The sequence below is a fragment of the Muntiacus reevesi genome, chromosome 14 (assembly GCF_963930625.1).
Source record: "Muntiacus reevesi chromosome 14, mMunRee1.1, whole genome shotgun sequence".
NCBI classification, from domain to species: Eukaryota; Metazoa; Chordata; class Mammalia; order Artiodactyla; family Cervidae; genus Muntiacus; species Muntiacus reevesi.
This window is the reverse complement of record NC_089262.1, coordinates 59,512,156-59,532,451: the sequence shown is the minus strand read 5'-3', so window position 1 is coordinate 59,532,451 and position 20,296 is coordinate 59,512,156. Positions and strand designations below refer to the sequence as shown.

Below are 20,296 nucleotides of genomic sequence, written 5' to 3'. Positions count from 1 at the left end.
AAAGAGCCAACTTAGTGCGTCAGGCAATATACTAAGTCCTGGCACCACATATAGCACAGTATTTAATCCTCAAAATAACCTAATGAGGGAACTAAGGCTAAAATACCAGACTTGTTAGTTTGACTTAGGTCAGAAACACTCAAAGAACAAGAGTCCAGGTGGACTTACCTCTTTACCACCCCAAATCAAAAACGAATCTCTCAAACAAACAAACCGTGCTGGGCACAAGGTGGGGACTCAATAAAATATGAAGAATAAATAATTGAAAAATTATTTTTACTGAGACCAAATTGAGCTCCAGTTCTACTTGGGTTTTCCCTAAAGCTCACAACACAGAAAGCTCTTGATATATAAAAGACTATATTTAAAACTAAAACCATCTCTACCCTGCCAGTGAATGTTGGTGATCTCTTAAAGGGCAAAAATTAAGAAAAGGACAGGTTGAAATTTAACTAGCGTACCAACTTGGATTTCCTTCTAAGAGGATTCAAAGTGGAATCATGCATTTTATCTTGCTTTGCTGGTTCATAAATAAATAAATAAATCTGTAGGCTTCACATAAGTAAATTTTAAGTCAAATATAAGACTCTTTTACTCAACCTCTGTGGAAAACAAACAGCTTTTATTCTCTTCAGTAGTTCTAGATTGAAGTCCTAACATATTTTTCCATCCTGAAAAACTCCAAATTTCTTACAACTTACCCCTAATTTTGGGACTGCAGCTTAAGTATATGAGATTAAACACCATAAAAAGCTGCAAGACGCTCTTTTAAGGGAAGCGGGAACTGGTCGGAGAAACGCCTCCAATTTTCATCTCCAACTTGATTTTTAAATCCATGAAGGATCTGCAAAGAGTAAATCATCATTAAATAATCAGTAACAAAAGAGAAACTCGTATCTGCATAGCTTCTGAAATCAAACACTATTGATTATTCCAAAATTTTATCCATTTTAAAGTATTCTCAAACTTTGTTGAAATCTGTATCATTCCGTGTCTTATCCAAAAGCACCTCATAGGATAGATATGAGGCACACTTTCCTTTGAGAAGATTAGAATTCAGTTAAGTGTCCTAGTAAAAGAAGTACTATAAGCAACTCTGCCAAAATAGTAATGAGAAGCAAGCATAAAGGTATAGAATTCACCCAAGGGATTAAAATTTTTATGCCATATTTTCAAACTGAAAATATACAAAGCTTTGGGTTCGTGGCTGCAACTATATAGTTCACTATTGAGGGGTGACTAGAATTAACCCAAGGGGACATTACTGAAACAGACAGGTTTAATCCTTGTTATGACTACTAAGACTGACTTTGTTCAACAGATCATATTATACTCCAATCTTAGTCAGTCATTTTTGAAAATACATGCTATTTTGCACGGGCCTTCCTGGTGGCTCAGATGCTAAGGAATCTGCCTGCAACGCAAGAGACCGAGGTTTGATCTCTGGGTTGGGAAGATCCCCTGGAGAAGAGAATGGCAACCCACTCCAGTATTCCTGAAGAATTCCATGGACAGAGGAGCCTGGCAAGGGTACAGGTTGCAAAGGGTCAGACACAACCAGGCAACTAACAAACTACTTATTTAGTATAGTTGGGATAATGGGTCTACATGAATCAGTGGTACTGCTTGAGAAAATATTTTAGAAGTATGTGCTCTATTGATACAAAGTCACTACAAGTGACGTGTATATACAAAGTCACTACAAGTGACTTGTATATGCAAAAGTCACTACAAGTGACTTGTATATGCAAAAGTCACTACAAGTGACTTGATATACAAAGTATATCAAGAAAAGAAAGACAATTTCTTTACCAAGACAAAGGTTACACAGTCTACCAATACTGACTCAAAGAGTCTCAGTGTCATATGAAATAAAAACATAATTTACTTCCCAACTAGGACTGCAACAGTTACAAGATATGCATCATAAAGACTTTTTAGTTACCTTACAGAACATGTCTCTCAGATCATCTTTTGGATTAATCCATGATGCAACAGCATCACAAAAAAATATAAAATCCTGTAACAAGCAAGAAATACATCTTATATTGATTCTATATTTGTCAAATAGGAACACAACAAAAGACATATGTAAACCTCAGAATATATACCAAGAGAATCCTAGGTTTAAAAAAAAGGAAATTTTAACAGTTATGATAAGGAATTGTAAGTGATTTCTTAATGGTTGTCCTAAGACTCCACCTTATCAAGGAATCTCTAACTCATACCGTTTATATTAGAATTTAGTGCCCTCCTGTATTTCATTTTACATTATAGAACAAAACCCCAGTCTAGTAAATGTAGAGCATCAGCAAAGACTGAAAGCATCAAATAAGCACCAGTTCAAAACCTTCATTTATAAAATTAGAGAATTCTATAAATTCAGTAATTTTACAGTTTTGATTGGCTGAGAAATAATTTTAAGCTAGTTAAATATAAATAAAATAAATTTGAATTAAAGTATATGAAAATTAATAGGCCTAAATGTCAAGATCCATCTTCAGGCAGAAATGTAAATGAAATGACCATTAAGTTAGAACAAAAATTAGTTACCAATAGCACCTAATCCAACTCAACTCAGACAAACAAGAAAACTCCCAATGCTCAGACTGTTATTTAAAAGACAATCAGGTTATTCTGACTAAGAGAACAAGATGATAATAGGTATACACTTGAAATACTTCACTTAAGTATTTTTCAATCTCAACTATCTTACTGAAACAGTTCAACATACAAAATATTGCTGACGGTGTGAAATGTCGACTACTTCAAATTTTACTATTAAATTCAGAGAACCTCATTAACTCCAAAATTCACTAATACTAAAATATACACATAAAACACATATTCAGGCAAATAAAATGCATGTGTCTAAAATTTACGGTTTATTCAGATTATCATTCCTATGTCTTCCCAATATTGAAAGCCAATGTTAAAAATTTAAAGTATATAATCATGCAAAATTTGTAACTGGTAGTGATTTCATGACTACACATGTGTTACTTTCATGTTCTTAAACGTTAATTCAAAAAGCAAAACAACAACAAAAAAATCCCTATAGGAAAATGCTCCTTCTTAATATGGTATATACTACATATCAGATACCTCTAAAACATATTTAAAGTGACAAAAAGTTCTTAAGCATTGGGAAAAAACTAAGAAACTCAATTCTTTTGCAGCTAGTGAAATTAGCTAAAAGATTTCATTTTCCAGTTCTTCTATGTGTACCAGGTTCAATGCCTATTTTCTACATACCAGGTAAAAAATGTTCAAAGCACCAATCTCTTAAAAGTGAAAGGTTTTCTTGAAAATCCTTCTTACACTTTCTTTTCCTTACAATTTGTATCTGTTGAGGAACATGGGGCATTTAACCTAAAGCCCACAGCCTGTATTTTGTTGATTTCACACATCTGGTGTCAATCAACATGTTCCTTTACATTTTATGTGTAAGTTGGATCCAGAGGTTTGATCAGATTCACGTTTGGTATTGTTGCCAAATAATTCTTTAAATGCTAAAGATGTCTAAATATAATCTGAACTAGTACAGGAAACAAAATAAGGATAATAAATCAAAGTTAAAGCATTTATAATAGTTAACCCATTACTCTATTTTATTTACTAAGTAAGAGAAAGAGTATCCTACTATTTAATTATTCTCTTAAGTATAGAGAGCCTCAAACTCAGGAAATTTACATTCACTGCTTTAGGAAGCATTTACAAAGTAAATAAATGAGATCTAAATGTGGATGAAAGAAGCTATGGCTTAATTCAGGTCAAGAATAATAACTTCTTTCTTCCAATCTGTTATTAGTATAAGCCACAACAGAAAAAAGATTTAGAAAATAAAAATAGATATTATCAATTCAAGGTATTAGGAAGTATGCATTGAAAACACATGTATCTTCTGTAAAAATAGGTAATATTTTCATAATTATAGTTTAAAAATACCTCCCCTCCTTTAAAGTTTAATAATTTAGAACATTAAAAATTAAAATCTTACTTGGATTACTCCACTGGGATTCACACTGATCATGGTACAAATCCCACGAAATGCTGAATCCTTTTCCTCATTGTCCCTTATGTTTCTCAGAGAGGTGCACCTATTAAATTATAGAATTGAGTTTAGCATTTAAGTAAAAAGCAGGTTCAACTACAATTCTAATGGACAGTATTTAATGGAATAAGCACCAAAGTAGAGATAATGTTTATATTCAAAGAATTTTCATAAAGCTTAAGCTTCTCATACTATATTATGTTAGGCCCATCTAATCTCAATACAGTGAAAACCTTGAAATTCACAATTCTTACCAATAGATTGCATCTAAGTAATAACAACTGATTTTAATCTTCCATTTACACTATTAATTAGCTTGAGCCAAGAGTAAATTATCAATTTTTAACACTGTATTATGACTTGTATTCCATTAAACACTACTAAAAATGACTTGAATTGAAAGACTGTCAATTGAAAGAAGCAGAACATAGGATATACTGCCACAATAGAAACTATTACTATACAACTTATGGTGTAGATGTTTAATTTTTACATTAACAAGCAAATAAGATTTTTATACATAACAAATTTAAACATGTATTTCTTAATGCAATCCAAATTTTCAAATTAATTCTAAAAAGGAAACAATGCAGAAACCTAAAATTTATAGAATTTGCATGCATCTTTATTTTACTGGTGGATATTTAAATGCTTTTTATGTATAATCAAGCTTTTTAACACAGCAAGCATGTGACAATCTTATCCCATGCATCAATTAGTCGTTAGCCACAACATAAAATAAATATACATGACGATGCTACTGAAAACCTCACAAACCCGATAGGACAAGATTAGTCACATGGTTGGCAATGATTAAGGATTGTGATTTTTGTAACCAACTGAAAATATATCTAAAAGTGAGATAGAAAGAGAAAGAAAGAGTGAAGAAAAATGAATTAAAAAAAAAAGATTGAATAATACACACCAGGGTCTTATAAACTGCTGTAGCATGGGGGCCACCTCTTGAGGACAAACGTAACCAAGACGACCAATTGTTATTGCTAAGGTAACGCAATCACGGTTATACACCACCAAACGCCAACCAAGACATGAGCAAATGAGGGGGAAGGAGAAAAAATAAAGAAAAAACAACAAATAACTCAGAAACAGAAACCAACAGAATTTGTGTATGATAATAAACATAAGATTTCACCAGTGCTGTTTATTACCACCCCCTATAATAAGGGGCAGCAACATATATGGCATACTCTTGGAAAAAGAAAAACAAAAGGAATTAAAAAAACTTTAAAGATTGAGAGAACACCAAAAACCATGATGAACTGCTTTTCTCGCTCAATCAAGTGTTAAAAGATACTCTGTTAATAAAAACGATGAGCGGATTCAATAGATATAGATAGATTCTTCCTTCAAAGTCAGTTAAAATTCCAGAGTTTAATAATGAAATCTAGCCCCCCCCAAGAATTAACAGTAAATGTAAATGATTACATTTCTGAATTGTCTGCTCAAACATACTTCTCAGAAGTTAAAATCTTTCTCACTTCTTCATACTGCTTTTTAAAAGTGATTTTTATTCTTTGCAATTATCTAGGAATTTAATCAAAATTTTGGTATATTTTTTGTTTGTTTGCCAACATTTCCAAAATAAACCAGTGGACCATTTGTTGCCTGACATCAAAATCAACTATCAAATTTTAGGTGTTATGGTACATACTGAATAAATGGATTGGAAAATTGCTGTGCTATGTCAAAATCCCATTCCAAAAAAAACCTCTGATGGTGATAATGATAATTCTAATTTCAAACCCTATTTGACAAAAAGAAAATTTAGTCCACTATAATGGCATGTGATATGTGGACCAAAGGAACAAATATTCTGTCCTTGCTATGAAATGCACAGCACAAAATGATAGATAATAAAGCACATGATTACATGCTAATATTTTATTTTTAAAAATCGGAAGTGGGAATCAAATATAAATTCACCATCAAAACTTGGTTAAGTTCTTAAACTTACAAAGAGCTAAAACAAGGGCAACTCAGAACTGCATTGTGCAGTTCAAAGGTACATACATATAAATACATTTATACACAATGGGAAAAAAAATACAAACAGAAAACAAACCATGAGGTGCTTTAATGGTGTTCTCTCAAAAACTTACAGGTTAACCTTTCATAAAAAAAGGGTGGGGAGGGAGTAAAGAAAAATGTTTAAGGATTACTTGAAGCAAACTACACAGATAATACTAAAATCCAGCAGATTCATATGAAGCAAGAGAAAGAAAACCTATGTTCAAAAGACACAAACTATGCAACATTCTCATTAAACAGGCAAGTATGAACAATCCAATGAAACATGCGATAAAGCAGATGATGGTCCATTGAAAAAGTTCAGTGTAGGATATAGTAATTAGAAAAAAAGCAAGTAACTGCAAACACTAAAGAATTGACTTTATGAAATATTAAGACAATGGTATTAATAATTAAGTTGCTAAAATCTACAGATATTACCCACAATTTTAATAATTAATCTCTCCTCTGGGTAAGGAATAAGAGAAACATTTTCTGCAGTCACTTGCGATAAGAATAATCCAGTGAATTCCAAGTGTATTTCTTAATTATACAAATTCAATCCATCAACTTGAAAGGCATTATCAACTACCTCTTGATTTACTTAGGGTAGATTCATATTTAGAATATAATCTTATAAATAAAGCCAATTTGTTCGAGAAACTACATAGCAAATTCACCAGCTGATATCCCACAAGAAACTTTAATATACATTACACTCAACATTTATTTGCAGTTATGCATTCACATTTAAAAATAAATAAGAAGTTTCTTAATGTTCAACAGTAATTTTATAATGGCAAGTGTTTCAAATCTGAATGTCATGTATAGGTACTGCATTCTAAAGAGATAAACACCTGACAAGATTTCATAACCATCCTACACATAGGTTTTTGTGTTTTTAGCAGGAAAATCTAATTCACTTTAAAATATAAACAGTACCCATACAGCCAAACAGCCATATAACTGTTTCATAATTAAAAGACTTCCTTCCATACCAATAATCACATTAGGATATAGTAAACTTTCTACAATTAAAAACCATAAAATTAAAATACCTTTGAGGATACATTTATTTAGAAAAACTTATTTAAATCTTTGTCCAGTATTTTAGTAAGGCATTCATTGACTATGAATATACTACTGGAACTGTCTTAGTATATGAAGAAAAAGACATGCCTGATTGAAAACAAAATTCATACTTCAAAAAATCATTAGCAAGAAGTTAGGCAGAGCAAGAAGCAATCACCCTGCAATGTGTTCTATAGTATGGAAGGTACTCTTTAATATAAACATGCTCTCTATAAATGCAAAAGAGAAACAAGCCTTCTGAATAAAAATCCCACAAGATACTGCTCAAGTTCCCAATTTGAAGAAAAGTATACAACAAAATACAAAATACGTATGCCATTATTAACAGACTAACTACTACAATACAATCTATTTTGGGCTACATTTTTACATATTAAAAAAAAATTCTCCCCAGCTAGCAGTTACTCTGAATTAATGAAAAATTCATATAGTTATTTGAGCTGGGGTCCATTTTAGGGAATATTAAAACACTGTAGCAGAGGAAAAAGTGTTTTTTGGAAAGTTTCTGAAAACTGGCTATGGAATGAAGCTCAAACAGTTCATTTCATGACTGAGAATCCCAAACAGGCACTAATTAATAAGCTGGGTTTCTAAAGCTAGCTTTGCTTTGGTTTCTCTACGCATCTTAACTTAAAATGACAAGGCAGATTGTTCTCTTCACCGTTAACAGTTCAGTCGTATGGTACCTGTATTCTCTAACAACGTCTTTGGTGTGTTGGGTCTGTTAATGATTTCTACAAGCTGGTGCAACACCATAGGAATGTAAGGCTGCATCTCTATACCTAGATCATCCCCGAGAGAGAAAACAAAAAAAGAAACATTTCATTGTTAAAATACCAATGGAAAATATGTTGCCCCCTTTACTGTGATATGTTATGTATTTATATAGGTAAAGCTCATTAGAAAAAGGCAACTACAAAAATATTAAGTTATCTAAAAATTTTAATGTTTGTAAAATGGGGGGGAAATCTTACCCATTTGAATGGAGATCTCTCCAATTGCCCATGTGGCATTATTGCAGACTGAAATGAATTCTGGATTGAGGTTGGTTCCCAATATTGGCATGAAATCGGCTAGGAAAAAAAAAAAAGCTTTTAAACTATGTATTAAACTTCTCAATAGCAGTGTTTTGTGCTTTAAAAGAAATCTACCAGATGGAAACTGAAACCTAGACAAAATATAACCTTTTTTGCCAAACAAAGTGTTGGCAATAATTATCTTAGGAAAATGAAGGAGGAAATATCTGGCCACTGAACTTTCATGTGAAGTAGCCCCAGTTTGGTTTCACTTTAAGTATCATTAAAAAGAGTTGGTCAGAGTTAATTTCTCTTGGCATCAGACAGAAAATATTAAATATTTCACTTTAAAAGTGAAAATATGATACAATAGAACCTTCTTCAAGGCTGGTTTTTCACACACAAAGAATTTTTTAAATCAATGATTTTGGCTTTTATAGTAACGTTTACTCTAATGTCAGATTGTGGTCTCTGAATATCCTCCTCCACTTAAAAGGAAAAATGAAAGTTAGGAGTTCATACTGATACTCAAATAGCTAACACAAACAAAAACTAAACTCTTGAAATATAATACAGGACTTGTGCAAGATGCTGGAAATCAATTTGTTCCTTTCAAAAATGGTAAATAAAGAGAAAGAATCAAGTAATAATCCTGCCTCTTCTGTACGATTTGTCAAAGTCGGTCGCTCACTCATGTTCAACTCTGCGATCCCATGGACTATAGCCTGCCAGGCTCCTCTGTCCATAGGATTTTTCAGGCAAGAAAGCTGGAGTAGGTTGCCATTCCCTTCTCCAGAGGATCTTCCCCACATGAGGACTGAACCTGCGTTTCCTGCATTACAGGCAGATTTTTTACCATCTGAGCCACCTATGGGCAATAATTTATTGATATGGGAAATATCTCTACATATTCTCTCTACTGAATGAAGAATTAGAATATAATTTTTTAATCCCTAATATACCAGTTGATTTCACAATTTCTCAGTTTTGGCAATATTGATAATCTGGGTCAGATTATTCTATTGTAGGGGGCTGTCTCATGTATTATAGGATATTTAGAAACATTCTTCGCCCCTACCCACCAGACACCAGTAACACATTCCCTGTGTTACAGTGTCTCCAGATATTGCCAATTGCTCTTGAGAAACACTAACCTAGAAAATAATCCACAGTTTGTAACATGAAAAACAGAGAAACAACCAGACATTGTGTATCTCTTGAAGAAGGTATATGATCTATAAAGTCTTAAGAAAAAATAAATCTTTTTGTACAAATTTAAACTCAAATACTTCAATCAGGTGGAACGTATCTGCAGAACAAGGTTTTCCATAAAACAATAATTCACCACACTTTCACTTAGAGTAGGTAGGCTTAAACTTGATGCCTTACTTTAACACATCATAATTCATGTTATTATTCAAGTTCAGAAACACATGACTGAAAAATACAACTGGCAACTGAATGAAGGTCAAAAGATACATTTGGTTCTGAAATAAGTTCGTTTCTGGGGGATGTGGTATATCACAGTACAAGGACAGTTAATAGTGTGTATGTGTGTGTTCAGTCACTCAGTCATGTCCAACTCTTCATGACCCCATGGACTGTAGGGCCACCAGGCTCCGCTGTCTATGAGATTTTCCTGGAAAGAATACTGGAGTGGGTTGCCACTTCCTTCTCCAGGGGATCTTCCCAACCCAGGGATAGAACCTACCTACATTCTCTGTATTGGCAAGTGAATTCTTTATCACTGAGCCACCTGGGAAGTTCACAGTTAACAATACTGTATTGTTTATTTGAAAGTTGCTAAGACGGTAGATCTTAAAAGTTTTCATCCCCCACACAAAAAGTCTTGATACATGTCAATTACATCTTAAAAAAAAAAACTGGAGGGGGGCCTCCCAAAGCACACTGTAGCAAATGAAAAAAAAATTAACATGAATATTTTAAACCAAGATTAAATGATGGGATATAGAGACGAAAATTAACCAAAACTTGATTTAATCTATGGGTCTGACAGCAATTCAGGTTACATTATTCAAGCAATCGCTTATTATCTTCACAAAAGGCTAAGACAAACACTCTGCCACTAAAACAGAAAAAAAAAATTCATTCACTTTTAAGAAAACTGAAATTTCCTATAGTTTATGCTGGTTTATCATGAGAAAACTTGATTATATTATTATTTCTGGGTACCTCTACCAAACAAAGAGGCTATTCAAGAAGTATCTATGAACTAGCAAACAGGACCAAGGTTCACAGGTGGGCATATCCCTTACTCTAAAGCAAATTCAGTCACATCAACACCTAATAAGCTGCTGAAATGATGGTGAATTCAAAGGAACAAGAGAATAGGGGCTTCCAAATCACCTGCTTCAATCAGAGTAGATTTAACCGGTAAAATGTACATTAGTACATGTCAGCATTTCATTAGACTTCAGTTTAATAATAAAACACAGCTGATGAAAAATAATGTTAAAAACCACATTACAGCAACAGAAAATACTCATACCTATACAAGGTTTAACATGTTGAAAGCAAGCTTTTGTCAGGTCACCTAGTAGGGCGAAGGAACTCTGTCTAACCTCTGGCATTTTATCCTGCAAGAAAGAAGCAAAAATTAATCCCAATTTGACACAGAGAACCAAAAGTTTCTATTCGTTTTAATTCAGTAAATCTCACCTGCATGCACTGATACATTAGTGTTAGAATGTTACTTCGTGCTACCAGCTGTTCAATGTTGCCTCCAAGTCCTTCAGCCAGGCCACTGAGTAAATCAAGGGCCACTATCATAAAATCTTTATCTGGAGCCTCATATTGATCTGGTTGAGCATTGTTCAGCTGAAATTACACACAAATTTTTTGAAAACTTACTTTAAATCAATTACTGAAAAAGTATGTATACATTATGCCTATCCTTAGAAAAACGTTTCCGATGCCAAGAAGGGAAAGATATAAAAAACTTTTTTAAATACCATGGCTTGTGCAAGAGTCTTCTGCACTAGGTTTACACAACGCTGATACACAGGTTCACAGTACGGAAGGAAGCCAGACTGCAGGGCTGTGGCAACTGAAGACAGGCACTAGGAAGGATAAAGGAGATGTATGTAACATTTCCAGGTGTAACTAAGATCATGATAAATGCTTGACAGCATACTCAATAAAATCCCGGTCATTTCTACTCTTATACAGTATAGCAGTTTCATCTTTTCAAACCTCTCTTTCGGATGCGGTTTTGCTGCTGCTAAGTTTACTAGCTAGTCAAGGAAGGTTTCCTCAAAAAAAAAAAAAAAAAAAAAATTGTTAAGGTTTCTATAATGAACATTATCTTTCAGGAACAAATTTCAGTATCACGTATTCCAATTTTTTCCCCCTCAAATATGAGAGATTTATTTATCCTCCCATCTTGGTCAATAATATGGGTAGATCTTACTGGGCAGATTCTGAGCCTTGCCTGGAAGTAAATATATTTAACTATAATTATTCTTTTTATTCTGTTGGGCCCAGAATTAGCCATTGCTCTTTGACACAGAAGTTTTTACTTTGCTGGGTAGGGACCATTCAAGGCAGAAGTGGTGAACCCTGAAATATTAGGGGAGACTAGAATGACTGATCTGGCTCTACCAAAATCAATTCATCCAGATTTAAGTTACCACATTTGAGAATGCGTTCAGTTATTTGAAAAGCATATAAACTTGGGGGGAGGGGGTGTTTAAAAATAGTAGTTAAATACACGAAAAACAAAACTTCAAACTATATAGAAAAGGTATCAATGCTACTTCACATGTATATGAGTATATATATATATATATATATGCATAAACAAGATAAATGAATTTAGGCTATATCAATTATGACATGGCTGTATATCTACATAAAGATATACAGTTAAGTAGAGATGGACATATATATATATACTTATATGGAAAGATCTCCAAGATAATCTACTATCAAGTAGAACAGGTTAGAAAAACATAAATTCTATAGTTTTGCACTGGGCTTCCCTAGTGGCTCAACGGTAAAGAATTCCCCTGCAATGCAGAGACAAAATTCAATCCCTGGGTCAGGAAGATCCCCTGGAGGAGGACATGGCATCCAACTCCAGTATTCTTGCCAGGACAAGCCCATACAGTAAAGAGGTGCCTGGTGGGCTACCCTACATGCGGTTGCAGAGCTGGACACGACGGAAGAGACTGAGCATACATACTTGGTACAGATGTACACAGTTCAAGTTATATGGAGTTGCATGTTTATTCAGCATTTTAACAGAAAAGGTTCAGAATGTAAATTAACACTTATTACATATAGTCATTATAGATCTGAACATGTGTTTTTTTTTTTTTTTTAATGAAAAATAGGTTAACTAAATGTTGCCAGCTTAGTCTACTTCTGGAGAAGGGAATGGCTACCCACTCTAGTATCCTTGCCTGGGGAATTTCATGGACAGAGGAGCCTGGCAGGCTATATAGTCCATGGGGTTACAGAGTCTGATAAAGCTGACTGACTAATACACATACAAATGGTCAGTAAAATACCTCAAGTAAAGGGAAGAGATCTTTATCTTCATCCTTTAACATGTTCCATTTCTGGATCAGTGGAGGCATTAACATCTGGATATATTCCTAAATTACAATGATGAAAAACACAGAAAGCTCCACTATCATATGTAAACAAGTATATGCTGAGTCTAGGAAAACTAAAAATCATTTAGAGTAATTGTATAAAATTTTTACAGAAAGAATTGTAAGACTTATTCTTTGAATTTTTTTAGTCCTGTGACATGTAATATGACTCGCTGTTCAGTAAGTTATAAATGACAGATAAATTTATTAAAGACATTTGTAGAAAAAGATTCATGATCATTTAAATGTTCTAAGACAGAAGAATCCCTGCAATCAAATCAATAGACAGTCATCATGTAAACAGGGGCATAGATTCCAAGTAGCCTAATCTAAGACATTAGGAAACCTCCTACCAAACAAAACCAAAACCAGCAAAGCAAACCCACAAACAAGTGTCCTGCACCAAGTGTTAAGCACAACCTATAAACACAGACTATTTCTTAAGATGTTTTACAGTGTAATCATAAACATGAAGTCTATTCTTCAGCAGGGGATTTCAAGCTATATTAAAATTCTAATATTACTTAAATCCCATTTAAACAAATCAGATTCATCCATCTCTTCTCAACACTCCTAGAAACAGAGTTGAAATCCAGAGTATAAAACCTTTATCCCTTTTCCTTTAGTCACTCTAAAATGTGTTGGTATATTCATGTGATAAGCTGCTGTAATTTTCACACTCTGCACATATTTCTTTTTGTAAAGAATTATTTAAAGGTAAGTACACTTGCTATCTTTTTCAGCCCTATATTCTTAAAGCAGCAAACACTAGGTGTTCGTACCTCCCTAAACATTTTAATTTTCAAGTATATGATAACTTATTGAGTATAAGTATGCTTTCTATTTGATTTTTCTCATAATGGTTCATCATAGATACTTACAGGTTTGTTTAAGTGATGTCCTACTGAGTCTGCTAAAGTTCCTATGGCATCATAAAGAATGAGCAAGTTCTTATGCTGGTATTTACTAAATGCAAAGACCAAGGTATCAAGTATATAAGCAAGGTAAGGAACAAGTTCTGTACAAGCCTCCTCTTCAAGGGTAGCAAAGGCACTATAATTTAAAAAGGGAGAGAGATTACTGTTGTAGAAAAGAAACAGTTCACAACAGAGACAAGAAATTAAGTAGAGAGTTTAAAGAATACTTATTTACACGCACATCTCCCTACCTCACCACACCAGATACTTAGTTTTATCATTTCTTTCCCATTCTCTACCACTTATTTAAAAAAGATCGACACTTACGGGTATATGCTTAACTACAAAGGTAAAATCGAAAACTGTTGGTTCATTCAACAATTTATTTGGTGTTTACTACTTATTTGGTGACTGAGGGCTGAAAACATAGCAACAAACAAAACAACGTCCCCTTTCTCAGGGAGTTTACATTTTACTGATGTTCCAGACTAGTGACACTAGAATTAAAACTGTTAAAACTTACATTACCATATGTAACATAGATAGCCAATGGGAATTTGCTATATGGCTCAGGAAACTCAAACAGGGGCTCTGCATGAACCTAGAGGGACGGGACGGGGCAGGAGATGGGAGGGAGGTTCAAAAGGGAGGGAACATATGTATACGTGTGGCTGATTCATGTTGAGGTTCGACAGAAAACAACAAAATTTTGTAAAGCAATTATCCTTCAATTAAAAAAAAAACACCCAACTCTTCAACCTTCATTTGCATACCAAGTGCCACAAAATGAAGGAAGCATTTTTAACTGTGTTTGGGACGTCTGAGAACAGGGCAGTATCATGGCCTCGCAAATGTTTCTCTTAGTGGGAGAGGGAAGGAGGGGCTGGCAGCCACAAATTTTCAACTATAAGAATAAATTCCAAAGTACCTAATATACAGCATGGTGATGACAGTTAATACAGCATTGAGTCCTTAGAAGTTGCTGAGTAGATCTTAAGCATTCTCACAAAATAGTTACCTATGTTAATCTTGGTGAGTGTTCTACCATATTTACGTGTATCAAATCAACATGTTGTATACTTCTAAGTATATGCAATTATGTTTGCCAATTTTTCTTCAGTAAAGTTTAAAATTTTTTCTCTAAGCCCTACACAATCCATAAGAATGCACAATACATTTGTTATCAGAAATTTGTTTACTTGTAGCTTATTTGTTAGGACAAATACACAAGAAAGGAACAAACTCTAGGGTCTCAGGGCAATTACTTCAACTTATACCTAAATTTCTCTTGCCTTTAAGGTGTATCTGGCCCTTCATTTATAAAATTAAGGTTATATTCTTCTGTCCTAGCCAGGCAGAAATTTGCTAAAATGATAGGCTTAAGCCATTTGTTAATTAAAGTCTTGTTCATTAACACTGAACTATATTTCTTTCATGGCACTTTCCACAAATTATATACCTTACTAGCCTATAAATTTTAAGATGGCAGAAGGTGTAAGCACATTTTATTATGTCTAACAATTAGTAAAAAAAATCCTGCTGAATGAAACATCTACCAGAAAGCAAACATAATGTGTACCCTCCCTTCCCTTGAAAAAAAATTTGGTGCTATTAACCACCAAAGCTCCCTTGTTTAACTTTCTTTCATATCATTATGAATTAGAACTCTTTCAAATCTGGTAGAGTCTAACTACACTTAAACTTACTTTCCTCTCTTTCAGCAGCTATTTCTTTCTTATTAACAAAGTGAACAGTAGAAGCAATTCTACTTGAAAAATTAAGAACATAAATGGCAAGCCTTTTTAGAAGATGAAAATTTATTCCAGAAAACTGAAATATTGATAGTAGTGAAACTGCTGATCTGATGAACAGACAAACCCCAAATGCAACTGACAAAAGTGGTTACTGGAGTTGAACCACTTGTGGTAGATGGGTGGTCACCACGGGACTTCCCGAGGAGTTATGGAGCTGACTGTAGACTAAAAAAGTTAATCCTGCTCAAACTTTTGTATTTCTCCAAGAATAGGACTCTTGCCACAACCACTCCAAATATCTGTGGGAATGAGGATGAAAGATAATGCTAATGTTATAGTCAGTGAGGAAACAAAAAAATTTGAAGAAAATAGCAAATACAAATCTCTAGTTAAGAGTCTCATTTGAATTTGCAAAACCATCAGCTGGAAGATACGGATAACAAAAACCCCATTAATAGTTTAATATCAACATTTCGTCACAGTCTTGAAAGTTAGTTTCTCCCTGAAATCTTCATACTCCCTTCTCCCACCATGAACAATTTACTATGAATCTGTCTTACCTGCAGGCAGCTTCTTGTACTCTCTTGTTGCTATCCAGGATACGTTTTAGCAGTTCTGTCATTAATGGCTTCAGGTACGTGTCTGGGGGCTGGCTGACTACCCAGTGTGCATAGCGGCTAAGAGTCCAGCACGTTATGGAACGCACAAGAGCCTTTTTATCAGAGAGGCACTGAATAAGGTGAGGAATGAGCTCAGGCAGGTATGGAATCATGCCTTGCATGCAACCTAGGTAAAAAAAAAAAACCCTAAATATTTCAGGAAGGGCCAAATTTGGTTAAAATTATTTCAGCTGAATGCTAAACTGATAGATGCATCCATGAAAAATATTCAGTCATTTCCATCCTAATAAGGACATTTAATAATATTTCAAAACTTTTAAATTAACTGAAATGAGAGCTAGTTGCTCTTAAGTATCTTCTAGTAGGGCTTGTTGTTCAGTCACCCCCTCATGTCTGACTCTCTGACCCCATGGACTGCAGCACGCCAGGCTTCCCTGTCTTCCTAGTAGGGATAGGAAAGCTCATTTTACTTCTGCTACAGAAATCATGCAAATGCTTCAATTTCTTATAGATATTTACAGCTAGGAAGGAATAATAATTCTTTCTAGGGTCGATGACACTTGACTTATGTTCCTTACACCTAACTATGCAAGTTATTTTTCTAACAACAGGGATGTTTCTGATGTCAGAACCCTCTCATTCTGTTCTCTTCATTATAACAAAAGCACTTGCAAAATATCTGGCTGGGGCTGTAAGTCAGTCTATGGTTGTTTAATAATAATTAACTAGCTCAAAAGTAAAAACTCATTCTAAGATGGCTTTTAGACTCAAATATTCTTTTTAAGGTTAATGTGGATCACGGTCTATCTACCTCAACAGTCTTATCTTATTAGGAACACAAGTCAGTAAACAAAGTATGTGAATCGCTTCTGCTTAACTATTCCTTAAAGTAGCCATGTCAACATTTACACCTATTGAGGACTTTACAGTTTAAGTCTGACTTAGACTTACCTTCAGCAATTGCTCCTAAAACCAAGATGCCTGATTCTTTAACAACCCATTCATGATGAAAAAGTAATTCTTTCAAAAGGGGCAAAATATGTGGCAAAAGTTCATCACGATATACATTTGCAAGAACATCTAGGGCGGCTGCAGAACATTTTCCTAAGGAAATATTTAATTCAAAAATGTTATATTAACTTCTACTATCATTCAGTTATATATATATACAAATCTATCTATATGTAGATAAAATTTGTTGTATGTAACACATTTTTATCTCTACAAAGTTTTAAATAATTCAATTAAATAGGAGGTAATCACAGGAAAGAAAAAAATTCTATTGACCAAAACACTTCATGACAAGAATCAGTAATCATGAAAATATTTTATTTTGTATATGATTACCAATTAAAAAAAAAAAAAATAAAGCTGCTACACTGGTCAGAAATAACACTTTACTCATCAATAACGATCTTAGTTAAACTGTATGGTAGTCCCACTCATATAAATATTACACTGCCATGAAACAAAATGAAATCTTTTAAGTACTAATCCAGGATGAGTTATATGATGTGCAGAAAAAAATCAGCAAAGTACACACAATCTGATTTCACTTCTGGAAAATCAGCTTCTCCTCCAAAAAAGAAGATGCAGGCATACCTCAGATAATGCAGGTTCAATTCTAGACCACTGCAATAAAATGAGTCAAATAAAACTTTTCGTTTCCAAGTACATGTAAAAGTTATGCTCAAGTTAGAGTGTCATTTATATTAAGTGTGCAATAGTTTTATGTCTAAAAAACCACGTACACACCTTAATTGATACACATTCTAAGGCTAAAAAAATGCTAACCATTGTCTGCAGTTTTAACATTGCTTCCTTGCTAAACTTAATCATTTCTAACTTTTCATTTAAAGTGAGAGATATGCAACTCTTCCTTTCATTTGAACATACAAGAGGACATTGAAAGGTTATTAACTGGTTTGATTTTAACAGTGTTGCGTCTCAGAGAACAGGGAGGCCCAAGGAGAGGGGGAGGGATGGGGAATGGCTTGTGGACAGAGCAGTCAAAACACATACAACATACATACAGTCCTCTGTCTCAAGAGCACGGTTCATGGAGCCCCGAACAATTGTAACAGTTAACACCAAAGATCACTGAGGACACACTGTAATGACAAGTGTAATAATAACAGAACAGTTTGAAAAAGAATTACCAAAATGTTATAGAGACACAAAAGCGAGTAAATGCTATTGGAAAAATGGCACCAGCAGACTTGATCAATGCAGGGTTGCTAAAAACTTCACTTTATAAAAAAATGCATTATCTATGAAGTGTAAGAAAAACTAGAAAATTCTTAAAGAGATGGGAATACCAGACCACCTGACCTGCCTCCTGAGAAATCTGCACGCAGGTCAAGAAGCCACAGTTAGAACTGGACATGGAACAACAGACTGGTTCCAAATTGGGAAAGGAGAACGTTAAGGCTGTATACTGTCACCCTGCTTATTTAACTTATCTAACCTCAGATATGCAGATGACACCACCCTAATGGCAGAAGGCGAAAAAGAATTAAACAGCCTCTTGATGAAAGTGAAAGAGGAGAGTGAAAAAGTTGGCTTAAAACTCAACATTCAGAAAACGAAGATCACAGCATCTGGTCCCATCAATTCACAGCAAATAAATGGGGAAACAATGGAAACCGTGACAAACTTTATTTTTGAGGGCTCCAAAATCACTGCAGATGGTGACTGCAGCCATGAAATTAAAAGACACTTACTCCTTGGAAGGAAAGTTACGACCAACCAAGACAGCATATTAAAAAGCAGAGACATCACTTTGCCAACAAAGTCCATCTAGTCAAAGCTATGGTTTTTCCAGTAGTCATGTACAGATGTGAGAGTTGGACTATAAAGAAAGCTGAGTGCTGAAGAATTGATGCTTTTGAACTGTGGTGCTGGAGAAGACTCTTGAGAGTCCCTTGGACTGCAAGGTAGATCCAACCAGTTCATCCTAAAGGAAATCAGTCCTGAATATTCATTGGAAGGACTGATGCTGAAGCTGACACTCTTAATACTTTGGCCACCTGATGCCGAGAACAGACTCATTTGAAAAAACCCTGATGCTGGGAAAGATTGAAGGTGGGAGAAGGGGACGGCAGAGGATGAGATAGTTAGATGGCATCACCAACTCAATGGACATGAGTTTGAGTCAACTCTGGGAGTTGGTGATGGACAGGGAAGCCTAGCATGCTGCAGTCCATGGGGTCACAAAGAGTCGGACACGACTAAGCAACTGAACTGAACTGATGAAGTGTAAGAAAGAAAAGCCTGACAGACTAAGGTAAGCCCATACAGATAAGCCTGTAGGTGTTTATGGAAAAACATACAGATGAGTGAAAAGACGCATCCCCCCTCCCTCCCCAATGCAACATAATAACTTTTGCAGTTATCTACATTAAATCTTAATTCATCCTCCCCCTAACCTTACAGTTGGCATACAATGAGAAGTAATTTGTGATAGTAATGAAGACGTTGGGTTTTCTTGGTCTGTAACATACGGGTTCCAGAACTACATGTGCCACCAGTACTAGCTATGCTAACCTTGGGCAAGTTTTTCTTTTTGCAGTATCTTTAGCTACCTAAGGCTGTTGAAAAGATTAAACGTGATATGCATACAAAGCCCTTGGCCTAGGACTGGGCACATTGGTCACCCTAAGGAACCATTATAGGGAACTAAATTGGAATAATCAGCATTATTTCAAATGAATGACACAGTTCAGGACGATCACTCACGTCCCTAACCATGCCATCAGTTATTAGAAACCTCGGTCTTCTGAATCACAGTGGTTCTTAACTGGTGGTGATTTTGGGTCCCAGTGACCACCTGGCAGTATCTCAAGACACTGCTGCTTGTTGCAATCTTATGTGTGTTCTCCCTCTAATCTCCTGTGCTACTGCCATCTACTGGAGAGCGATCAGGGATGCTGCTCAAAATCCTGTAATAGGCAGGACAAGCCCACAGCAAAGAATTAGTGGCCCAAAATATCCAATGTGCTGTGAACTATAGAAGTAAAGATTTAAAAACCAGCACCCAAGCAAAGCTGAAACACAGGTGTCTAGGTTCTCCCCAGATTTATCTAATTATAATTAGTGTGTGGCCCGCAACGCAGGCTGAACAGATGATGTGGATTTGTAGCTAATGTTGAAAACAGAAATTTTAAAAAGCATATTTGGAAGTTTGGATGAGAAAG

At 34.7% G+C, this 20,296-nt stretch overlaps 1 protein-coding gene across 3 annotated transcripts in view; it reads right to left on the bottom strand.

Moving 5' to 3' along the window:
- Positions 1-20,296, bottom strand: part of TNPO1 (transportin 1) — an 89,012-nt gene that overhangs the window by 6,035 nt on the left and 62,681 nt on the right. For all 3 annotated transcript variants that reach the window (XM_065905687.1, XM_065905689.1, XM_065905690.1), the window contains exons 12-24: positions 17,052-17,204; positions 16,041-16,266; positions 13,691-13,862; positions 12,723-12,809; positions 11,163-11,270; positions 10,870-11,028; positions 10,700-10,787; positions 8,149-8,247; positions 7,861-7,956; positions 4,980-5,055; positions 4,001-4,100; positions 1,946-2,020; positions 702-844 (exon numbers count right to left, since the gene is read on the bottom strand). In XM_065905687.1, coding sequence (XP_065761759.1) covers positions 737-844; positions 1,946-2,020; positions 4,001-4,100; positions 4,980-5,055; positions 7,861-7,956; positions 8,149-8,247; positions 10,700-10,787; positions 10,870-11,028; positions 11,163-11,270; positions 12,723-12,809; positions 13,691-13,862; positions 16,041-16,266; positions 17,052-17,204 — 1,547 coding nt within the window. In that variant the 3' untranslated portion in view covers positions 702-736. The remainder of the gene's footprint in view (positions 1-701; positions 845-1,945; positions 2,021-4,000; positions 4,101-4,979; positions 5,056-7,860; positions 7,957-8,148; positions 8,248-10,699; positions 10,788-10,869; positions 11,029-11,162; positions 11,271-12,722; positions 12,810-13,690; positions 13,863-16,040; positions 16,267-17,051; positions 17,205-20,296) is intronic.